The sequence below is a fragment of the Lutjanus erythropterus genome, chromosome 12 (genome assembly GCF_056507025.1).
Source record: "Lutjanus erythropterus isolate fLutEry1 chromosome 12, fLutEry1.hap2, whole genome shotgun sequence".
NCBI lineage: Eukaryota > Metazoa > Chordata > Actinopteri > Lutjaniformes > Lutjanidae > Lutjanus > Lutjanus erythropterus.
The window spans coordinates 28,276,753-28,301,022 of NC_139328.1; the positions used below are offsets into that span (position 1 = coordinate 28,276,753).

At 40.7% G+C, this 24,270-nt stretch overlaps 1 protein-coding gene across 5 annotated transcripts in view; it reads left to right on the forward strand.

Moving 5' to 3' along the window:
* The window catches only part of tnk2b (tyrosine kinase, non-receptor, 2b), a 74,656-nt gene that overhangs the window by 39,869 nt on the left and 10,517 nt on the right, over nt 1-24,270 (forward strand). For 2 of the 5 annotated variants that reach the window (XM_084732343.1, XM_084732340.1), the window contains exons 3-15: nt 7,672-7,849; nt 10,290-10,360; nt 15,024-15,296; nt 16,140-16,292; nt 18,157-18,320; nt 19,467-19,586; nt 19,987-20,113; nt 20,402-20,548; nt 20,867-20,961; nt 21,675-21,869; nt 22,177-22,268; nt 22,916-23,038; nt 23,603-24,036. In XM_084732343.1, the coding sequence (XP_084588469.1) occupies nt 7,687-7,849; nt 10,290-10,360; nt 15,024-15,296; nt 16,140-16,292; nt 18,157-18,320; nt 19,467-19,586; nt 19,987-20,113; nt 20,402-20,548; nt 20,867-20,961; nt 21,675-21,869; nt 22,177-22,268; nt 22,916-23,038; nt 23,603-24,036 (2,157 nt within the window). In that variant the 5' untranslated portion in view covers nt 7,672-7,686. Of the gene's footprint in view, nt 1-2,341; nt 2,914-7,671; nt 7,850-10,289; nt 10,361-15,023; nt 15,297-16,139; nt 16,293-18,156; nt 18,321-19,466; nt 19,587-19,986; nt 20,114-20,401; nt 20,549-20,866; nt 20,962-21,674; nt 21,870-22,176; nt 22,269-22,915; nt 23,039-23,602; nt 24,037-24,270 lie in introns of those variants that run through there. The other 3 variants (XM_084732341.1, XM_084732342.1, XM_084732344.1) reach the window with 3 other exon arrangements.

Here is a 24,270-nt window from a genome sequence, read left to right on the forward strand (position 1 = left end):
ATCATGAGATAAGTGGATTCAGTCTGCAGAGCCACTGCTGCCCTTTAAAATACAGGCTTTATAGGCTTTAAATGACACATGAATGATTAAATGATCCAAATCACAGTCAGGTGTGTAGGGCTGCAACAATTTTCATCATCGGATACTGCTTCAAATAACTTATCAATCGTTTATCAGTCAATTCAGTGGTGCTCAACCTAGGGGTCGGGACCCCATGGGGGTCGCAAGGTAATTGTGGAGAGTAAAATAAAATAACATATTGTGGCAAGCAGTATGGAATCACAGCCAAGAAGCAGTTCTCAGTGACATCAAGCCCCTTAAAGACATTTAAAGTAAGGCTCAAGCACTCATAAATATGAAAAATACAACAGGCCTTAAAAAAACGCAACAGCCACCTCATTAATGGCAGCAAGAAAATGACAATTTCTAACATAAACCATCATGGTTTTAACAAACAATAACACGAAAAATAACTTTTGCATTATGTAACATAAAATGGCAAACTTAACAAACCACTAAGTCTGGCATTTTTTACAAGAAATTTAAGAGAAAAAAAAACATTTTTATATATTGTAAGATGAATATCTTAACATTGAAGTTCATTCATTGTTTTATAATTTATTTTTAGAAATGGGCCTCATTCCCAAATTGCAGACCACAAAAGTATCACAAGTTCACTTTCAGTTTCAGTGACAAACTAAAAATCTCAAAGGGAAATATCTCCACCGTGGTGAATTTTAAGATAAACAGGCAGATATGAGACCATACTGTGCAGTGGAGAAGGGAAAGAAGTGTTCGATGGTGTGTGTGTGTGTGTGTGTGTGTGAGTGTGTGTGTGTGTGTGTGTGTGTGTGTGTGTGTGTTTGCGGGGTTGCATCACAGGAAACAAGCTCTCCATCCTGCAGTTGAATGTGACCCTTTGGCCCTGGATCAAATGCTCCTCCGGGCTGAATACCATGAAGCTTCTGTCCTCTGCACCACGCACTGCTCTGCACTGCACGGACCGTCTGACTGACTGCCTGCAGGAGGGAGAAGAGAGGAGGGGGGTGAGAGGACAGAAAGATAGGGTGAGGAGAAGAGCAGGGAAGAAAACTGCAGGAAGAAGGTGTGGAGAAAGTGGGAGAAAGAAGGTAGCAATCCAAACCAATATCTGTATCATGGCGTGACATTGATGTCAAACATTCATACTGAACTCATGTTACAGATTCATATCTAAATTCCACAACGCCATGTGCTTTCTAGTAGTAAACACTATGGTAAGCAGTTTGAATTGACAGCTGTTTCATGACTTTCACATCTATTCTGCACTTACATGCAATATAAGGGAAACATGTTTCAACTTCTTGAGCCACCATATAGCTGGAGTGATGAACTGTTATAACTGCCTCATTCATGATGTAACAATAAACCAGCCCCAAAATGACAATTGCCAACATAAATCACCACTAGAAACAGCTGTGTTCTGGACAAATCACAAACATGTGATAAACACTTACAAAAAGTAACATTTGCATTTTGGAACATGAAATAGCAAACTTAAACTCTCAGCAAAGCATCATGGGAAATTATGAAAATAAGTTCTGTCCTCTTGCCTATAAGCTGCATGTGAATATAAGCCACAGTCCTTCAGTGGCCTACAATGGTTGAAGGTGTCCATTAAACAACTTACCTTCCACAAACTACACAAGCTTTTCTGACGGAGGCTAAGTTTTAGCCACATATAATCTAACTATTACCACTAATAATAATAAATATTGCAAAAAAGAGCTCTGGTATATGAGCAGGTATCCAAATTTGGATCGTAACTGAAAAAAAGTAGTAATGCATCATGAGAAATTACATGAGGGTCGTTTCTCAGCTGCACATGTGACTGTCACAAGCCACAATCCTACAGCACCCCTCAATGGTTGAAGTAATCAATATGCAAGTTACATTACACAAACTACAGAAACTTTCCAGACTAAAGATTAGTTTGGTTTAGCATTGGTATCAGCAGATACTGATCAGCAAATTCAAATATCTACATTGGATCGGAACTGAAAAAAGTAGATTGCAACATCTCTACTAAAATTTGCAACCAGAGACACTCACTCACTCTGGCTCTCTTGTCTCTGCTGCCCGCCCGAGTGGAGAGCAACTGAATCGGGGAGAAGTCGCTCCTATTTTTAGCCCCATGCTCGATGGAAGGATGGAAAAGCAAACAGACAGTAGCTGCATGCGCAAAGAGAGTCTAGGAGAGAAAGAGACAGAGAGGGGAGTCTGAGTGTGTGTGTGTGTGTGTGTGTGTGTGTGCGTGTGTGCGTGTGTGTAAGAGAGAGAGAGAAAGGGGAAGGGAGGAAGGAGGAGTGACTTATTTGTGAAGTTCTGCAAGTTTGGATGACTGGCTCACTGCTGTCTGAGAAGGACACATGGCTGGACTGGGCACAGGGCAGAGCTGGGTGGCTTTCTCTGCTGCAAACAGCAGCTCTTAATCACTCCACAGCCCTTTTTTCACACATTATAAGACTCCTGAAGTTCTCTTTTGCACACTTAAGTGCTACATGAACGCCTCTTTGCATTCTCAAGGGAGCAGAAGCTAAACAAGGGGCTTACTGGACGCTTGCCCCGCCATGGAATGTAGTAGATTTTCATACAGGATCGTAGGAAGCTTTTCTTCCCTCTCTCGGGTTCGGAGCTGCGGGTCCGGATCCAAGGAGTGCGTGAGCTTCTTAGAATTCCCTCAGAGACTGGGAACGTCAAACTGGGAGGACCCTGGTAATGGTTTAAAAGAAGAGCAGCCACCTCTGGACATTTAAAGCACACACTCATATTTTTTATGCACCTACACTCACCCAGACGAAGGAATTCAGGATGCGACGCTTTGACAAGCTGAAAAAGTCATTCCCCTTCCTGGCACACTTTCACGTATATCGAGTAAGTCTGGTGTCTGCCTGATGTCTAGTCCACTGACGGGTTTTAATACTTGGAAATATGAGCTGGAGAGTTGTAACTATAGTCAAGATCATGTGGTCTACACAGATGTTTGAATTTAGCATTTGTATCATGAATATGGTATAGTGTGTGTGAGTGTGTGTGTGTGTGTGTGTGTGTGTGTGTGTGTGTGTGTGTGCGTGTGTGGACTGTCCAGCTGGACTGGCCGTCCTCTGGGAGGGTTGTTGTTATTGCAGCAGGATGTTAGAGCAGAACAGATCTGATACAGGACATGGCTTTGGCCAGGAGATGTGTGTGTGTGTGTGTGTGTGTGTGTGTGTGTGTGTGTGTGTCTGTGTGTGTGTGTGTGTGCATTTCTCCACCACCATGAGGAATGAGTTCAGGCCAGAGGCATTTCTCAGCAGGAACATCATGTTGTTTCTCTGCATCTGAGTTCCTACATCCCTCTTTCCTCTCCCTGTGTCACACTTGTTTCTGTCTCTTTTTTTACCTAGTCTACCATATCTACTAGCAGGAAATGTCGACTCTTAGTGGTTCATTTGAAACTAGAACGATTACTGGTTCACGATAAACTACGCTAAAATTTCAGACAATTAGTATTACCATTCAAAATAAAACCAAAATCATTGAAACCATGATTGATTGCTGTGCTTTGAAAAACACACATTAAACAAAGTACAGCATCAACTGAAAAACGAAAATATTCGTAAGTTGCGGCCTTAATTTAGAGTGCTAATACTGGACCTCTGACTCTGGTTGGATTCCTCACACTCCTGCCACAGTTCACACCTGATGGTTTGAATGCAGCTTTCCTCCTGCTGACCTCACACCTCCACAATGCATGGTCTCCTCCTCATCCCATTACAGGAGAAGTCAATATAAGCATCTGGAAGAAACAAAATGTTTTGCACATGACTACATAAGAAACGAGTGTTCACAATTTTCTCCTTTGAAAATGTCATTTTATAGTGACAGTAATTATGTTCTTAGACACAACCCATCTAAACCTCCTCTACAGTGAAGGTATGACAACTTATTTCTGTGCAGCACCTGTCCAAAAAAGTTTAAAACATAATACATATATGTATGTTTAATGAGTTTTGTAAATTAGTTAGCAAGTTGACAGAGAAATATGATAGAGGGGCTTAAGCGCCTTGATTTTGACCCCTCATACCTAAGATGTGACACTATCATGGAAAGAGGCCCAAGAGGAAGCTGCCTTACGTCTTTGGCACCGTGCAGTGAAATAACACTCACATGTTGACTGCCAGGGAAGATCAGGCTTGGCGGGTGATGGTGGACATGGTGTATGCAGAAATACAGAAATATGTTGTCCTTTATGTAAAAATATTTCTTTCAGGGATGCAAAAGAAGATTTAGTTTAGTCTATTTGTACCTTTAGGTAGATTTGATTTACATACATCGACAATGACAAATACGGTGAAAGTACTCAAAGGTTCCAAGGACTCAGTGAATGAGAAATAATAATAAACACTTCAATCAGTAACTCCTATAATGAATAATGAGGCTAAGTCAGACAACAAATAATACATAAACATTACAGCATCTTTGCAGTGTTGCGAGGACTTGTTCATCTGACTGATGGCTGCTGGGACAAGTCTATTTCCAATGCTTTGAGACTATCTGGAGACTATAAACGTCCACCCAGAAGAAAGAAGCTTAAATTCAATGTGCAAAGTGTGGGAGTCATCATTTAAGACTGAGATGTTATCCAGTGTTGCTGCCTGGTGTACAGGGACACCTAGTTAAGCTGTGACTCATCAGTCAGCCTGCTGGACACGTTTATGTCAGAGAGTTTTGAAAACAGTTTGTTTAAACTTTTTCTGGGAAAACTTAAGCTTGAAACTCCTAATAGCGTGAGATGCAGATCAAATAAACATGCCACATGGCAGGAGAGCATTCAGCACAGCTTAGCGCAGTAGTGGACCAGCCAAACAGGCCGCTGTATCGTCTTTCTCAGGGTAAGAGTCGGGCATGATGCAGCAAAATATGGAGATGGATTCAATGACTGCAGCTGTGGTTAATCCTAAAGCCACAGGCACAACAGGCATTCAGTGTAGCCTGCGTCTTTATAAAGTGGATCTTGCAGGTCATTATGTTATAGCTGGACAGGTTAATAACAGGCTTGGACCTGCTGCTTCACTCTCCCAGCTAACATCAAAGACTTAGAGTGCATTTGATCAGAAACAAGCTCAGAGTATTTTCATTTAAACCTGTCGCAGTGGACGGAGCCTCCCGCTGACTCGGAGAGCCAAAGCTGCATGTTTGGATGTAGCTAAAGAGATATCAGCTGACCCACTTTTATGTGCATTGCAATGAATTTGTATCAGGATACAGACATCTGGCATAAGCATTGGGGGATTGAGCCCTCACAGCAGACTGGCCTCGGTCAGACCTCGCATCAGAAATTCATGGAAAATACAGGACCACTCACTTTTAAACTCTGTTTAATCCTCCCATTGAGAAGACACAGTAGAAATATTTCCAGTGTTTATGGCCCAACATTAGGTGTGTATATGTGTGAGACTACTCAGGTCATGGTCATTAAGCAATAGGAAGTGACCTCTAACCAAGCCCATTAAGAAGTTGAAATGACAGAGAGGAAGCTCTGACCCCTCTGACACTTTCCTCTGGACCTTGTAACCTTGGCTCAGCCAGCACAGGAAGTTCCTCATTCACAGAGTCTAATTACCACCCAGTGCAGTGACCTCTACACCCCGGAGCATCCAACCTAAAGATCTTCCTGTCAACCGCTGCGGATTAGGAATGTTTGTCATTTTTTCTTGTGTTGATTAGGTCGGTTTACGGGTTCACTTCCCCGTTGACACTGGGATTAGTCCTGTGGCCCAATGTGAGCAGGTGTAATAGAGGAGTAGATGAAGCTTTGTAATGGTTCATCTTCAAAGTTCTTTACTGCCTTGTAAGGATGTCACAGTGAAGAAATTGTCCCACCAGTTAATAAACTCAGGACAACAACGGTGTTACAGATTACACCAGATATTTTACAAGAAAAGATCGTGGAACATATGAGAGATGACACTCAATATTTGTATAATTTTGGCACTTACTTTGGTTTTTAATGTTAGATCTTTAGATCTTCCCCTTTCTTTGAACAAAACGAATGCTTAGGACAGAGTTGTCAAACTCAATTTCAACCTGGGCCATAGCAGCACTTTTGCACTGAAAGAGCTGGTGGCAAATTTAAGACCCAAGTGCCTGGAAAACAAAATTGGGATGCAGTCTGGGACAGTAATGTACTTTATGGACACTGTACTTCCATAATGCAGCATAGGATTGTATTGCATGAATTGCATCCTTTCGAGCTCTCATTGATCTGGGATGTATTTGGCCCACATGTCTTGAGTTTGACACATATGGCTTAGAAGGCTGGTTCATTATTGAGTTTCCAGTTGCAGGTCTATCGAACACCCCCTACACTGACTCCAACAATTGTAGCTGTCCACAGGTAGAAAGAAAGGTTAACGCTAAGTACATGCCAGTTGTAATGTTAGCTCTTTGTCAGGGCTAGCTTGGTTTAGCTAAGTTAGCCTTAGTTTTGACAAATCAGCCACCACCTAATTATTCCTTGATGGTTATGCATTGAACAACAGAATACTCACAGCGGTCTGCCTGCACACGCCACTGTTTGGCGATGCTGGGGCTCTGTATGACTGCCCTACTAGTGAATTTCAATCTGTACAACCATATCCAGTTGGCAAGGAAATCTGAAATCTGACTCCTGCTACTCTGTGCTGCAACTCTGCCACTGTAGGGAGCAGAAACTTTCAGTTTACAATGTTAGCATCCATTGTCTGACAAAGTATTGATAACAAACTTAGATGGTGGGGATGGTGGGCAAGTAATGTGGGCAAGTTTATTCTCAATTGAACTCCATCATCTTGACTAACAGCCCCATGAAGAAGCCCATCAGGCTTTAAGCTGAATTTCAGCTAAATTCTGTGCTAGATTCAGCTTGTTACATTAAGTAGACAGTGATGGATGGTGTTTTAAGCTGTGCTGGTGTGTTTTGACATGGAAGATTGATGGCCTGACTCAGTGCCTTATGCAGGGATGTAGCATATATGTTGTGGTCAGGTTGTTTAGGAGCCTCCCATTTGTCTTCATTGACACTTATGGACACCAGATGTGCGTCATTCATCTCACGTATCTGCCCAAAATACTACCTTCTCTTTCCAGACTACTTATGAATCTATTTGGCTGTCACTGGAATGTTATGAAGAAGATAAACTGCAGATTAAGCAGTACATTAACAGATCTGTGTAATCAATGTCTGCTTCATAATTTGTAAGTAAAGTGAGTGCACAGTTAGTTTTTTTGGCCCACTGACTGGCAGCTCATGCTATATTTGGCCCCTTGCCCTCTATGTCCTTGTTTATGTGATCTCAATTTGGGCAACCCAGTCAGCAGTGTGTATGTGTTTGGAGTGTTTACACATATTTATATATCTGGACTCTGATGTAAATGTCTGAGCGTCTAAGCAGGTATTTCAGTCAGCTGTAAACAGTTACAGACGGGCACACAATGGATGTGAGCTCAGTTTCCTCCTTTTTGTACAGAAAAGAATGGTTTGATTGTTGCTCAGTGACTTTCTATCTGGCTCTATTTTGCAGGTTTGTGACCAAGCTTTGAGAAAACAGTTGAATGAATATTGAATGTTTTTGACTCAGTTTTCTGTTTTCCTTTATGTGTGTGTTGCAGAAACTGGGCAGTAGTATGCAGTGTGAGGAGGGCACAGAATGGCTGCTGGAGCTGCTGATGGAGGTGCAGTTGCAGCAGTATTTTCTGCGGATCAGAGATGACCTTAACGTCACGCGGCTGTCACACTTCGACTACGTCAAGAATGAAGACCTGGAGAAGATCGGCATGGGTCGACCTGGTGAGAAACCGTGTGTGTCTGTGTGCGTGTGTCTCTGTGTGTGTGTGTGTGTCTGTGTGTGTAGGTTTTTGTGTTTGTTTGCACAGTATGTGTTCCTGAACATTAGTGTCTAGTCTGCCTAAAGACCAAATTCAGTTAGTTCTGCTGAAATCCTGAAAACAGTCTTGATTAAGAGACACATTAGACTGACATAATGCATTTGCAGTGGTAGCTGTTCAGTTCAGTTCCTGACCCAGCTGGAAAAGTCCCTGCTGGAAAACTCCCTGGTAGGCTTGAAAAATCAGAATATCTTATAATATCATCCCTGATTCAGAGTAATAGTCTGTCCAAGGTTCGACGTAATGTCTTCTCACTTGTCCAGTTGGAAAAATGGGTCAGAAATCTACTTGCCCAGGGTCAATATTTACTTGATCCTATACAAAATATTTTATTATTAAGCTGTTATCAAATGGCAGCAAAGTAACTAGTTGAACTAATGACCAGCATTTTTTTGGAAACTTGATAAACCCTAGAAAACTACAAAACATAGCTAGAGCTTCACCCACAACCTGTAACAGCATCTAACTGAACTCCTTACAGGACATTTAAAATGCTTGGTTGCACTTCAGCTCATAAAGTTTGTCCTTACCCACTGCCAACAGCACTGCTGTGCTGAAGGACACCATTACAGACCTGCTAGCATGGCTGTAGACTCTAATGGGCTTTCCATATTGCACGTCACCCTATGCAAAGACAGCTGTTAGCTGTAGGCTAAGAAAGCTTTCACACTGGCACAATCCTGGCACTTTCCAAAGTGGGCACTGACTTTAGCCTAGAGCTTGTTGGCCCTGCTGTGGAGCAGGGTTAGCTCACAGGCTTAGCTTAACCCTAGGCTAACAATGTGTGTGTGAAAAGGGGCCATTCATATTCTTAGCCCAGGGCTAGGGATATCACTGGGCTACAAATATGCAGTGTGAAAAGCCCTTTAGTCGTGCTTTTACTTATATCTTTCAAGACTGTGAATGAATGGACCACCAGACAGACACTGCGGTAATCTTCAACTGTCTCTTGGTTGTTTCTTCAAAAGTCACTCTGGCAGATAAACAAAGGTCATTTGGGTGTAAAACTCCATTTGGCAGATCAGAGAGGGAATTTTAGAAGCTGCCAAGCCTGCTAGTGTCTGCTTGACTTGTTTTCATAATGTTTGCTTCTCTTCACCCTTCTTGAGTAATCATAACTCGGCAGCACTTGTTTCCTCAGCATCTCTCTATTCTCTGATCATCAAATACACCTCAGGATTGGCAGAGTCATGTAATCTTTCCATCATCATTTAATCATCATCATATTCTTTCTCATATATGTCATTTGTATCCATTAATTATACACTGCAGAGAGATTAAAAGCAAAGTTTAATGAATATTGTCTTTCCAGTGTTCTCTTTGCTTTTGTATGACTATGTAAGGGACTATAATACATCTATATATAGCCTGAAGTGTTACTTTTGTCTGCAGTAATGACAGTGTGTCATTTGGCTCACCCTCGGCATAGCAGGAGCAAATCCTCCATCACTAACACCCCTAATATCGTTTTAAAGCCACAGCTGGTAATTAGGCACAATGGGAAGGGGACACATGAAGCGCCAAGTCTTTTGTCTTGTGCAGGGTGTGTGTGCGCAGTATGTGTGCGCAGTGTGTGTGTGTGTGTGTGTGTGTGTGTGAGAAGAGGATGGCAGCAGTAATGTTCAAAATCCAGTTACAGAAGCCCTCAGGGCCTCAGCTACCGAGCCGCTTAAGACTAATTACACCCACTTCTCCTGCTCATGTATTCACTCACATCTTTCTTCTCCTCCAGTCAGCCCACTGTTCTCTGCCAGGGGGGTCTATGAAAACTTTTCAAATTAATTCTTTAAATTAATTTTTATTTTAAAAAAGGCTTCAAAGTTCAAGGAATTATGTTCTAATCTAACAAATTATAACTATTAATAAATATATAAATCTTCCTCTCCACCAGTCATGGTATGTACGTACTAAGAGTGTAAGAAACACACTCTCCTGATGTGTATGTGTATCTATGTTGTGGGTATTCTGTGTTGACATGGTGCAAATATTTTTAAAACTAGTCTAATCTCTTTATAAGACATTTATCTTGTGTTATAACTAAACATAAATTATCCCAAGGGTCACGCATTAGAGGGTCCACTATATATTTTCTATCTTTTAAGTGGTCCTTCTGCTCTAGGCTCTCCATCTTTTCTTCTTTCTTGTATTTGCTTTTTTAAATTGAAACTCTTCTCATATATAGTATCTGTATGTCCTCCATTGGGAGTTGGGAGGTTACTTGATATTCAATATAGTATATGTTTGTTACTTCTGTGGCTCCTCCTGATTCAATCTTGATGTGTCTATGTTTTTAGCACTGACCATCACTGAATTACTGTTTTATTTTAATTTTTTTGATAAAGGACAGAGACGTCTGTGGGAAGCTGTGAAAAGAAGGAAAGCCATGTGCAAGCGCAAGTCCTGGATGAGCAAGGTGACGACATAGACACACACACACTCACACTCACACACACACACACACACACAGGAGTCATTTATTATGGAACATGCTTGACATTTCGCCGCGATGGCGTCTGTCTGTCTGTGTCGACACATTCATGTGAACGCAAGAACTTATGAACAATATGTAGTAGAAACTTTACACTTTGGCCACAGTTTCCACCTGTTCAGACGATATGATCACATTTTCCAACACCTTGCTGAATGAATGTTTGCATCTTAATTATTCTATGAGAAGACAATTATAATAACATAGACACATCTTCTACAATTCAGCCTTAACTGGACCACAGCGATGTCATAGTGAACTCAATACTACTGTGTGAGGATGATTAAGTGCAGTCCTGGTTGTGTTTATAAAATGCATGAACTGTTACACACAGATGAAAGATGTGTTACTGTAATTTTAAACTTTTCAGCAATTACGATCATTTTTTTTTTATTAAGCTATGGCAGCATTTACACAAAAACATTTTATTAGAAATCACAAATTCTGTATGCAGTAGATGGCTCCAACTGTAATATCTTGTTAAAAACAGGGCATAATTACAGGACATAATTTCATGATGAAAGGCTGATTTTTCTGATTTTAGAGTGCAGCTGAAAGCATTTGTTACGTTTGGAGACGATGTGCACATCCTGGTGATGTTATTAATCATTCATGACAGTTTGGTAGTGCTCCAAATGACAAATGTGGCACAGACGTATATTCCTCAATATTTATGGGTCACCAAGTCAAGTCTTCAGGCATTCAAGTCTCAAATAAGTTGAGTCTCACAGCAGACTAGTCCAAATCGCTCTAGTGAATGGTCACATAGTGTAAACATAATGTCAAGACATTGCTTGTGTGTGACACGCACTCATGGCTTTAGTGACTGTGTACTGTATGTGTGCGAAGGTCTGTGGTGATTATGGTGGAGGTCTCAGTGATTTGTCAATTGGTTCTGTGACGTCTTTTCGAAAGAAAAAAACACATCTGGAATGTCCTCTACAAATGCATAAACATCTGTAGGAAACATTCCTCCACGTCCGCATTCAGACACATACACGCAGAAAAGTCACAAGAGCTGGTGACACACATAATCGGAACATGCTGCATTCACAGAAATCTTGTTTCTCCCTTAAAGAAGCAGAATGAAGCCTGGCAAGAATCTGGTGATAAACTATGTATCATACTATGTTACATTACAGTCCTGCAAGCAAAGTGATATATTGTGTATATATGTATATATTGTATAAACTCTTTTATCCTTTTGACTTTTTAAGCAATTAGAATAGCGAAGACAGATAAAAACACTGCTACCTAGATGTTGGGGGGTTTAAACACAACACAGAATGGACCGCTGCCACAAATCTTTGCATTTCTCATAATTAGATATGGGACCGATCCAATTCAATATCATTACTGGGGCCTTATATTAATGTAAGATACTCATCGGGTATGGGACTCACATTACCAATCCCATGTGTTTTCTGTTAGTAAAGACACCGCTATGCAACGCAAATCAAGACACTTTTCACCTCATTCACGATGTAACAACAAACCAGCATACACATTACAAACACTTGAGAAACGCATGACAAAAATGAACATTTGCGTTTTGGAACTGAAATAGCAAACGTAAACTCTCAGCAATACTTAATGGGAAATTATGCAAATGACAGCACATGTGACTAGCCAGAATTATACAGTGCCTCACAGGGGTTGAAGGACGCCATTACACAAGTTACACAAACTACATAAACTTTTCAGACTGAAGTTTAGTGACAGCCTTATGTAACCTTCATAATTGTAATAATAATAATAACAATGCTAATAATAATAAAGAAAAAAGAGCGCTGGTATCTGTATAGTATTGGCATCAGCAGATATCCAAATTTAGATATTGGGTTGGAACAGAAAAAAGTGAATGGCTACGTCTCTAATCACAAATCACAGTGCAGTGTTTTTGACTATTTTTGTAAAAAGTATAACAAAACCTGACATCGCACTACTCAAGTTTATCGATATCATCTCACACCCCTACAACTGATTTTCACCCGTTCACTTCTTTTAAATAAAGGCTGGAAGATAAAAAGTATCTTGCACACAAGCTTACTCCAACTGTGATACACCTACACACAGGCAAGAGGAATGAAGTGTGTGACAGAATACTGAGCAGGCCTTGCCAGTACTCTGTGTGTGTGCGTGTGTGTTGGCTGTTCTTAGTGGAAGTCGTGGTGCCTAGAGGACGGTGCTGGCCGTCTATAATTACACCTGTCTGTTTCCCCCTCTGGCACCATCCTCAGCTAGAGTAATCTGCTTCCTCAGCCCCCTGTGTGTGTGTGTGCGTTTGTGTGTGTGTGTACATATTTGTGTGTTTGTGCCATAGTCAGAATCTTTTGAATGTCGAGCCTCCTATTTGAAACCCACTTACCACGCAGTGACCACAGAGATGTGGTGTTTTTATAAAAAGGTCTGCAGCATTATGTCATGTCTGGTACAGTGTGAATGTGAAACCACACACCAGCAGCTCGCTACTGTTTATATCTGGCCAGACAAATATGTTTGGCACTGGGGGTTCATTGACACCTTTCTTCACTGACGATACAGTTTCTGAGTATCACTGCATTCACTTCACAAGCTTTTTGCTTTACATTCAAAATTGCCCTACCTCAGAGACAGAGATATGATGTGTTATGTGTTAATTGTTGTCAGATATTACCTTCTTTCACCTTATATGTTAATGGATATGTATTTTCCCTCAGTATATGATACCAGCATCAGTTTCTGTGCATTCTAGTCTATTTATTTTCAACAAAACAAAGGTTTCCTTTAATATCTCTGCTGCACAGCACACACATTGTACAGGTTCAAATTTAGGGGAATGGAAAGCTCTTAAAGACTCAACAAACACACACATATATATGTGCACACAGAAACATTCAGGTCACTTAATCTAATAGTGCTTCTTAATGAGCACTTCCTAACAGCTCAGTCATTCCTGCTGTGTCGTCAGCGTTTAAGCCAAGAGATGGGAAATTTCTCTCTCTCACTTAATGATAAGTGTCTGTGTGTGGACATGTATTACTCATGTTTAGTGGACATGAATCTGTTCAGTCACGTTGTTGGGGCTTGCCTTCTGTTTGAGGACAGAACCCCATAACGTAAACCACTGGCACCTGAGAGGCCACCAACTGCTGAGGTGCTTAAATTCTATTAACTTCTATTTTTTCTTTTGCATATTTTGTTGTTGCATAAAATGTTCTCTTACCTGTGACTGGTAGTGCTGGATGGTAGTGTAGATATCATGCAGAAAGTTTAAGAAAAGTTAGCAAATCAAAGTCCAAACTGCTAACATCACAAAATAAACAAGAGAATACAAAAACATTTAGAAGTCGATGATATAGGATTTTAAAAGGCTAATATAATATTTAGAGTTTGGAGTTGAAACTGTTGAAATGAACAATCTTTGACTTGACTAGAAACTGGATATCTGCTGAACTTAACATCCAAGTCAAAGTAATAAATTCCCCTAAAAACATCTCTTTCAGTTCTTGATAATGCATGATGCTTCCATCTAGTGTTGCCAGTGGATGAGTGGGTTGGTCAGTCCCGTGTGTAGGAGACAAGTTTTCTGTGAGGTTACCAGAGATGGAAATGAGTGGGAGATGGACTCCATAATTGAAATTAGTGTCTGGTGTCTTCCCTTCGTCTCCACCCACACTCTCCGGCTCAGTGGTGTTCAGGCAGCTCAGTAACTAATAAACGTGGGAGATAAAACACAAATGTGTCCCTTCACAAGAGTTTTCAACCCATTTGTACGGTAGATAAAATGTGTAGATTAGTTTAGGCTATAGTTACACTGCCAAGGATTACTTGTCTACATTCTTTATTTTAAATATGATAAAATGGCCAAATATTTGAATCATAAATAATTCATATTAATGATTCATAATTCATATTAATAAATCAATTAAGAAATAATCTGAAACATTTTTATTGTAAATATGATATGATATTTATGACAAATATTTTCAACTCTATATCAAAGTAAGTTACACCTCTCACAATGCCAGGCTGCACTGAACTAATATTTTTTGTTTGTTTTAATAATGATTTATGGGTAATGGGATTTGTATTCCTTTTAATTTACATCTACAAATCTAAGATGAACATTTGAGTAAGTGCTTATTTTACTGTTTTTTAATTTTAAAGTAATCCAAACATAATCAGATTATATTGCGTTTTTTGTAAACTAGTGGATTATGTTTCTGACAAAAAATGCCATGTAATTTGCATTCAGTAAGTGACCTTTCAAAGTAATCTGACCCAGCCTTGTTTGTAAGCAGTTCATTTCATTTCACATTATACATGAACAATGAAACATGATCTTGTAACTCCTGTATACTGCATCTAATGATAAAAGTGTAGAAGTTATATTACATAATGATATAAAAATAACAATAGATGAATAAGCAAGTGTACTCATGCTTCTTTTTAATATTTTACACTCATGTGCAGACACTTTTTCACCACATTATTTCTCTTAGACACACATTCTCTCTTCCTCTGTAGGTGTTCAGTTTTCCTCTTTTGCACGTCTCACTACACAGCCAGCTTCATTCATCCTCTCCCCTCTTCTGTTCCTCTTCAGGTGTTCAGCGGTAAGCGTCCAGATGGAGGCGACTTCCCCCAGCAGGGCCAGCCGGCCTCCTCCTTCCGTAAGCTGTCTCCCACACCGCCGCTGGGCCTGGGGGAGGGAGTCCTGTCCACACAGCCCAGTGGTGGTGGTGCTCCTCTTGATGGGCAGCAGCAGGCTCTGACCTGCCTCATCCCAGAGAAGGACCTGACGCTGTTTGAGAAGCTCGGGGACGGCTCCTTCGGTGTGGTGAAGAGAGGAGAGTGGCTGACGCCTGCGGGGAAAGTGGTGAGGAGAACTGCACTTTACATTTATTTAGTTCTCTTAAGATGTATAAAACAGCTCCTGTATGTTGAAGATATTTGTTAAAGGGATAGTGCAGACTTTTTGAAGTGGGGTTATATAACACACTCATCCATAGTGTGTTAGCTACAGTGGATGGTGGTCAACATGCCCCTAATTTTGAGAGGCAAACAGGACTACAGGAACAGACAAAAGTGTACAGCTATGGACAGGGTCAGCAACACAACATATTTTAGCCACCTCAAAGGTTATATCAGTTTGTGTACCATATATTCACTGCTTTTTTATTTTACCTTGCAGAACACAGGAGTTTCTGGTCTACCACTGCCTTGATCTGTTTGTTTGTTTGTGTTACTTAGTTATTTTGGTAAACCCTAAATTACCTTTCAAAGCATCAAAGTCATGCAAACTAATCATGACAGTGGTGGACCATCATCTCATGTGCTCTGTGGGGTAAAATTGCAGATTTTGCCAATGGAGTTTGGTTTTGAGAGAGCGATATTTGGCTTTTATAACAGTGGTTTCCTGCCTTTTCTTCAAACTGTAGATAATATACTGACAACACTGACAAGTAACTCATACAACCCCACTTCATAGACTCTGAACTATCCCTTTAAAGGGAGAACTAGGGCACACTTCTACAGTTCTTTTGCATAAAACATACAGCTTGTGTGCATTTTGTGCTGATGTAGGAATATTTAAAAGCAGGTGCATGAATTTATATACTCATACTATCTTCATGATGAGTTTGTGTGAATTTGATTGGAGGTGCTTCTGCCATAAATGGAGCCCTAAAATGCTGATGAATATATTTGTCTTTGTTTCCAGCTGAACGTAGCTGTGAAGTGTCTGAAGACAGACGTGCTCAGCCAGCCCGACGCCCTAGAGGACTTCATCTGTGAGGTCAACGCCATGCACTCCCTGGACCACCAGAACCTCATTCGCCTCTACGGTGTGGTGCTCACACACCCAATGAAGATGGTAGTGGACACACAGAAACGCACACACACAGGGAGGACAGAGACACAGAAACACAGGCATACGCACCAGGGATGTGTGCAGTTAGTCAACTAAATGATTAAACGTTCCTACCCTCTGGGGCTGAAATAACTAACTAACTAACTAACGATTATTTTCATTGTTTATTAATCTGTTGATTATTTTGTAGATTAATCTTTTAATCGTTGAAAGTAGTGAAAAATGACTCAAATGTCTTGTTTTGTCCACAACCCAAAGATAATCATGAAGGAGTAAAGAAACTAGAAATTATTCTCATTCAGGAAACTGAAATCAGAGAATTTTTACTTTTTTTACTTTCTTTTTAAAACATTACTCAAACTGATTCATCAATTTAGAAAATAGTTGGTGATTCATACAGCTCTAGTGTCCATGATCAAGGACATGAAAACTAAGTTGTATGTTGGCTTTGTCAAAATAAACTGACATACTGATACCGATACTTGACCAGAATAATGGCTAACCATATTGAACACAAGCGTGTGGACATTAACCTGCAAGGAGAAAGGAGAGCAGGCTGATGCTGTTAACACTGCTAATATTAGCCATGCTGTGTAGCAGCTAAAGCTGTGGGTAAACAATATGACACTGATGGCATATATGACATTGTTTACCTGCAGACGTTGTGATCCTGCTTGGTCTGATTGACTTTTAGACTGGCCAACTAGTCTGAATTAAAATTCAAAATTTAAAATTTATCAACAGGGAAATTAGTCACCAGAAACATCTCTAATAACAGGGTTTCCTGAAATTTTGGCCTTTAAAGGTCTAAGTATGATTTTGACAGGTCTGAAAAAGGTACTGGATTATGCAATCAACATTACTTTTATAGTTGTATTGACTACAGTCTTGCTTTTAAATGTGTTTTTGGAAAAGAAAATGTGTTGATCACGCTTAAACAACTTCAAAAACAAAACCAACTGAGGCGTCCCTGTGGCTCAGTTGGTGGAGCGTGCGCACCATGTGTTGAGGCTGTCGGTCCTCTGTGGCGGCTGCCGGTTTGATTCCCGCCTGCGGCCCGTTTGCTGTGTGTCATCCCCTCTCTCTACCCCCTTTCCTGTCATATCTTCAGCTGTCACTATCACAATAAAGCCAAAAGCCCAAAAAATTAAATAAAAACAAAACAAAACTGACAATAAACCATTCTGCACTAAGAGCGTTAACTCCTGCAACTCCTTTACAATGAAGACACTGGTGAGCTGTGAACTATGTTCCATGATTCTGACATCACTAAAACCATGCCATATATTTTTTTTGCCAGAATTGGCGTGAAATAGGTCTTAAATTTCATTCATAATGGTTTTAAAAAGTCTGACATTTAATTTGCTCAAATGTGCAGAAACCCTGTAATACACACAGATGTACTTCACTCACTAGTACATTCACTTTTTCTTGACTTACCTCTCACATGCGCCCACACTTAACATGAATGTCCCTCTCAGGCACACTCTCAGCTCACTTCATGACCTCACATTCTGTTTAAATCAGGTCAAGCACCTTAAGGCCTTTGTCATGACCGCAGAAAGTGATGGAAAAAAGAGACAGGAAGGGAGGAGGACTAAAATAAGAGCTGACATTTCAGCCTTGTTGTTTTCACCCCACTACAGTGTTACCCTGCAGTTATTTCCTCTTGTGTGTTTTTGCCAGATGCTTTTTGGACCATGTCATGATTACATTCTCATTTTCTTCTACACGTCTCCCTCCTATTCTCACTTCTGTTCTGACTTCCATATTCCTTCTCTTATATCTACTCGTCTTTCCTTTTGCTTCTTAATTCCATGTTCCTCTTTTCACCCACTTTCTCCCCCTCTGTGTCCATGTTGTGAAGGTGACTGAGCTGGCTCCTCTGGGTTCTTTGCTGGAGCGTCTGCGATGTGTCCGCCCACAGGGTCCTGTGTTGATCCACACACTGTGTCAGTATGCTGTGCAGGTGGCCTGTGGCATGGCTTACCTAGAGCAGAGGAGGTTCATCCACAGGGACCTGGCAGCCAGGTATGAGAGAGAGAAAAGTGGATTGAATAAGTTTAAGTAGCTATAAAAAGGCCCAGACCTGTTTCTTAAGAGGGTCTACTCATATCCTCTATGAAACCTATTTTTCTTTCACAATTTTCTTTTTACTGGTTTGTTGAATTATTTCTATTGCTTCTCCTCCTCCTCCACCCAGAAATTTACAGGCTATTACAGGGAGACTTGGCCCACAAGCACAATGAGTCAGTGGTTGGCTGGCTGTACTGGGTGGTCTAAGTTCTCAGCCTTGCCCAAATTTGTCACTTTCATTTAACTGTTGACACGATGTAGATGCTTGAGAAAATCTTAATGGCTGGTAAAAATGAGTCACTTTCCCAGTTAAAGTGGTGATAAAATGGTAATGACTACACTTTCTCAGGCTGTGGTTTTAAATGCTGGAACTTTGAAGAAAACGTCCTGCTGATTTTATAACCCGCTGTACCAGACGGTGGATTGTGTCTGTAGTACATCACAGGTTTATTTGATGTCTTCACTTAAAACCTGCAGTAGGTCCTGAGTTATAGGGCTGCATTCACACGTTACTCACTATTAGGGCTGTACTGAGTAGTTCAAGCTAAGCTTCATTCATAACACTGACATTCATTTCAATTAAAATTAGGGCTGAACTACTTGGATAAGATATATAATTGTGATTATTTTGACTGATATTTGTTCGGTTTCTTACTTGGGATGTAAAGGTGACGTTTACATGATTCTTTCTCCTCGCAAACAAACAGTCAAATGTATCATATCTGTTTTGATAAAACATGATCAATCATTAAAAGCCTAATTTATAAAGGCTTTGTAGATTTCATCTTACTCGTATTTGTTGTTGCTACTGTACTTTCAGAGTTCTGTGAGTAACTGTAAACTTCTGAGTGTGTTGATGGCATCAGTTGTATACCACCTATACAGTAATCAAAATTTTAAGAGAGAGTTCAAATCAAACTGCAGTAATTGTAAATTTTAGGTATAAGACTGAACGATGAACAGCTGCACTCTAATTTCTCAAAATACTCCTTTGTGATGATAAAAGTGTGTAGTCATACAGTTCTGTATAATAAGCATGTACTGTATGTTTAATTTAAAACTGCACAGAAAGCTGTTAAATATTTGACCCTCTCTCTTCAGGAATATCCTGCTGGCCTCTGCTCACAGAGTGAAGATCGGTGACTTTGGCCTGATGAGAGCGCTGCCCAATAACCACGAGCATTACGTCATGCAGGAGCATCGAAAGGTCCCCTTTGCATGGTGGGTGGACAGAGAGCAGCATGATAACCAAAGCTGGGCTTGGATGGATACCAGTGGTTTTAGGGGTCAGGGTGGGAACCTGAGTTATTTTATTGCACAAAGTTTCCACAGAGAAATCTGATTGGCCACAGCTGCATTCCAGCCACGCTGATAATTCTTATAAAACAATGCTCACTCGGTTTTTTCTTTTTTTTTTTGGCCTTCTTCGCCAGATTCCGAATCAGCCAAGCAATCCATATTTATTCCAGACACAGTGCACTTTTAAAAATGCTTTAGATGTTAGAGTTACCACATTGAAAACATTTTTTCTCTCTGGGGTGAGGATCATCTCTTGTCAGACTTGTGGACAACTGGTTCAGTCTACAGTCCACAGTGAACTTTGTTGTCTGTCCTGCTGCAGGTGTGCCCCAGAGAGTCTGAAGACCAGAACGTTCTCACATGCTACAGACACGTGGATGTTTGGAGTCACTCTGTGGGAGATGTTCACACATGGCCAGGAGCCTTGGCTGGGGCTTAATGGGAGCCAGGTAAACACACTTTTTTGATAAGGAAAAATGTATGACATCAGCGTTATAATGGTGCAGACAAGCCCTGACCTACAAACTTGTTCTCAAATTGTAAGACAACAAGCCTGTTTGGCACAGACTGTAATGCAAAACTTATTATTCTCACTCATCATTAATCCTAAGGCAATATCTGCCCAAATAGTCACATTATGTTTTTCATATCATCCAGACCTAATCTTGAGGATAAATTGGTAGAAATGGTCACATTTTTTTACATCCATGCTGATATATTTTTCTTCTTAAACCTAGATTCTGCACAAGATCGATAAAGAAGGTGAACGCCTCCCAAAGCCTGAAGATTGTCCGCAGGATATCTATAATGTCATGCTGCAGTGTTGGGCTCAGAAGCCAGACGACAGACCTACGTTTGTCGCCCTGCGTGAATTCCTGCTTGAGGTAGGAGAGATGTAATTCGTGTTGACCAGGGTGTTAAATATGAGGATGTTTTTAAGCTTTATTTGAAAGATGCTGACTATTCCTTAGCTCTGTATTCCACATCCACTTTGCAAAAGACACTTGATGGTAATCTTGACACCACTGAATAAATGGACTTTTAGCTCCACCTGGTGGAGAGGCTGCAGAATAGACATTGAATGTCTCAGCTGGAGGAACTTTGACAACCAGCTTAATATGGCTCATTCATATAAGTTTGCTGTGAATTTGAATTTACTTTGGTGTCTCATGTTTATTTTCTTGTGTCTTTGTGTTTTTCAGACCATGCCCACAGACATGTGTGCTCTGCAAGACTTTGACGAGCCTGATAAACTCCACATCCAGGTCAATGATGTCATTACCATCATAGAGGGGAGGTGGGTGTTAATAAGTGTTTAAGACTTTCAAGAAGCTTTCCTGAGTATGTATGAGGTACTTAGTAATAGTCGATGTATTAATTACAGTAGATGCCGGTTGGGATTCCCCTAGTAGAGAAGCAGAGAGGGGTACTGCCATGGAAGCCATGTGGTGAACTGCTGTAGACAGGGTCAGCAACAAAAGATATTTTAGCCTTTTAAAAAAGAGCCACCTAAAAAAACAATATCAGCCATATTGTCACCACTTATCTTTGCAATCAGACAGCTTTACTGATTTTGCCTATCAAGTATGGTCGGTTTGGACAAAACAATATTTAACTTATGTAACAGCGTCTGAAAAGGCTGTCTGTTGGCAAAGTAAAGGGGTCAAAATGTTCTACATATATCATATACTTTTTTTTTAGGTGCATCTTTTTTTAATTGGCTAAAATACTTCAGTAAGTACTTTATTCATCCCCATATCACATAATCCGAACTACACCTTTAATTGGTCTACAGATATCAGCCAGTGATCTTTAGATATTATGACTCAGTGCTCTCAAATAAAATATATAGGATTTCTATTAATCTAAAATGCATTTAATTGTATTGTAATGATTAAATTGTTAAATGTCCAGGAGTATTATTTGGTTTGGTGTAATACCCTGCAGGTGGTGCTCCATGTCAATGGCTGTGGTTCATCCTGTTTCATCCTCAGTATTTCTGTCTTTTAGGGCAGAGAACTACTGGTGGCGAGGTCAAAACAAACGCACCCTTAAAGTTGGACAGTTCCCCAGAAATGTGGTGACATCAGTTGCGGGTTTGTCAGCTCATGATATCAGCCGGCCGCTCAAGAACAGCTTCATCCACACAGGACATGGAGATACCAACCCTCATCGCTGCTGGGGTTACCCTGACAGGATTGACGAGTAAGGACCAACTTCTGTTTATTAACTTGTAGCCTTATGTGAACTATGTACTACAATAACCAGAAAGGTTTTACATGGTCTAGATGTCGCTTTATAACTTAATAAATGTGTATTAGACTTATTCCTCATGATGGAAGTTGGTCTGATTAGTTTTTACTTTGTTGTAGTAATAAACTCTCACCAGTAGATGGCAGTAGCACAATATTAAACATGTCTACCAACTTACTGCAACATTATAACACCCAGGTCAGATAGATTCAGTATTTTGACATTATTGTAATTAAGTCTGTCACTCGCTTCCCTGCAGTTTGTACCTCGGGAATCCCATGGATCCTCCTGATGTCCTTGGTGTCGACCTTGGTAGTGCTCGGCCCACACAGCTACCAGGACGAGCTAGAAGTGAGTAAAAGATGCCAATTAAAACTTAAACCATGCCATCTTGCTGACTATTTTTTATGGACAAATACCAAAGATAAACCCTCGTTCTGTACCAACCATCTCTGGGTTGAAACTCTTTAGTTGGCACCACTGATCCAGATTCATTTAGCTCATAAACTAAAAGTGAAAGCTGGAACAGGGTTGGTGCTCCAGCACTGTGACTGCAGGCCTCACTTTAAAGCTACTACAAGGAACTCTCATATTGTCGATGTTGAGAAAAATATCCTGCGTCCATTACGTCTTTGTCAGAAGTGTTAACCACTTTTGAGGAATCATTGCAAAATTTAATGTATATATTCTATAATCTGCATCTGTATATTCTGTATAAAGAATATCTGCAGATATATTGATATGGGAATATTTTTACTTTAATATTTTATTTTTACGGCCCCAAAAATCCAGTTGGGCCTTAGCCTGTATTATCCTTATCAATTGTAAATGATGGTGTGCTTTTTCTTTTTTCTTTTGCTTTTCATCTTTCTTAACACAGCTCACATATGCAATCTAACATTTGCTTCCTACTTTTTTCCCCAAATCTTTCTATCTTTGCTGCTGTCTTTTTTTCTGTCTCTCCTTTGCGGTGGCGGGATTTGCTTTTGTTTTTCCAGAGGAGCCTCCTCCCCGCCCTCCTCAACCAGCAGTGTTAATCAAGAGTAAGTCTGGTTACCCTCAGCAGCTCCTCACCCATTGCTCCTGCCCTCTCTGTTCCCTCTTAGCTCCACTCTTCAAAGGTACATCCCATACTGTTTTTTGTCTCCTTTGCTTGTCTTTGCAGTGATTCTGTCCTTTGCTTTTGTTTCCTCACATAACATCTATGTTTCTCCATCTTTCTGCCTCTGTGTCCCTCTAACAGGTGTGCAGTGTCCTTGCTGTACACTATAAGACTAACATCGAACCTGGAGCCTTTTTTGGATTGGAGTGTGTCTTGTATTTGTAGTGTGAAGTGACCTTAAATGAATGCATTACTCAAAAATCAAAAATACATATATTTTCTCTTACATAGTGTTATTTATCTATCTAGATTGCTTTGGTGTTAGCTGTCAAACTGCCTCTTGATATAATGGATGAGAGGTTACAGTTCAGCCATGGAGAACACCATCAATATTTACATAATGTGCCGTTATGAGCACAAGCCTCTCCTCCATGATTAGATGCACACTTCCTTCTGCGTGGCAATACAGTTGTAGTTCGGAAGGAAGAAAATAGCGCTACACTGTCCCTCTAAAAACCATCAGTGAACCACTTTCTAATTTTCTTACAGTTAAGTAATGGTTGTACTGTTTTTGTGTCTCCAGAGCCTTGCTATGATCCAGTAAACGATGATGAGGATCTGACTTCAGCAGGACTCAAGAGATTATCGCTTCGGAAAACAGGTTCTGTGAAAGGCTTAAAACTGAAACCCGCTGCATGGGTCTCTGCTTCCAAACAGGGGAGTGGCAGGACGTCAGGCTCAGGCTACAACCCCAACAGTGAAGTGTCCCTCATTGACTTTGGGGAGGAGTTCCCCCCGGCCACACCCTCTCCCTCCCCAGTGGTTGAAATTCAGATTCCCTCACTGGCAAAGCTAGCTTTGGAAGCAGAGAACATCCTGGACCGGACGCCGCCTCAGAGTCCGTGTAGATCACTGCCCCGCCCCCTTCACCCTACGCCTGTAGTGGACTGGGATGCCCGGCCATTACCCCCACCCCCAGCCTATGATGATGTAGCACAAGACGAGGACGATATGGAGGTACGGTAGGAGGTGATACAACACATTTCACATTATGTCAACAATTCAAGGAAATTGGATGTTTATCAGCTTCTGTTCTAATATCACCTACATCCATCGCAGAATGTATTTAAATGGACAGTTTGGATTTTTTGATGTGTAGTTGTACACATGTAAGAGGCTTTGATGTAGTCAGTGTATTACATACAGTAAATGGTGGATGACACAACCCAGTTTGGAAAAGCAAACAGGATT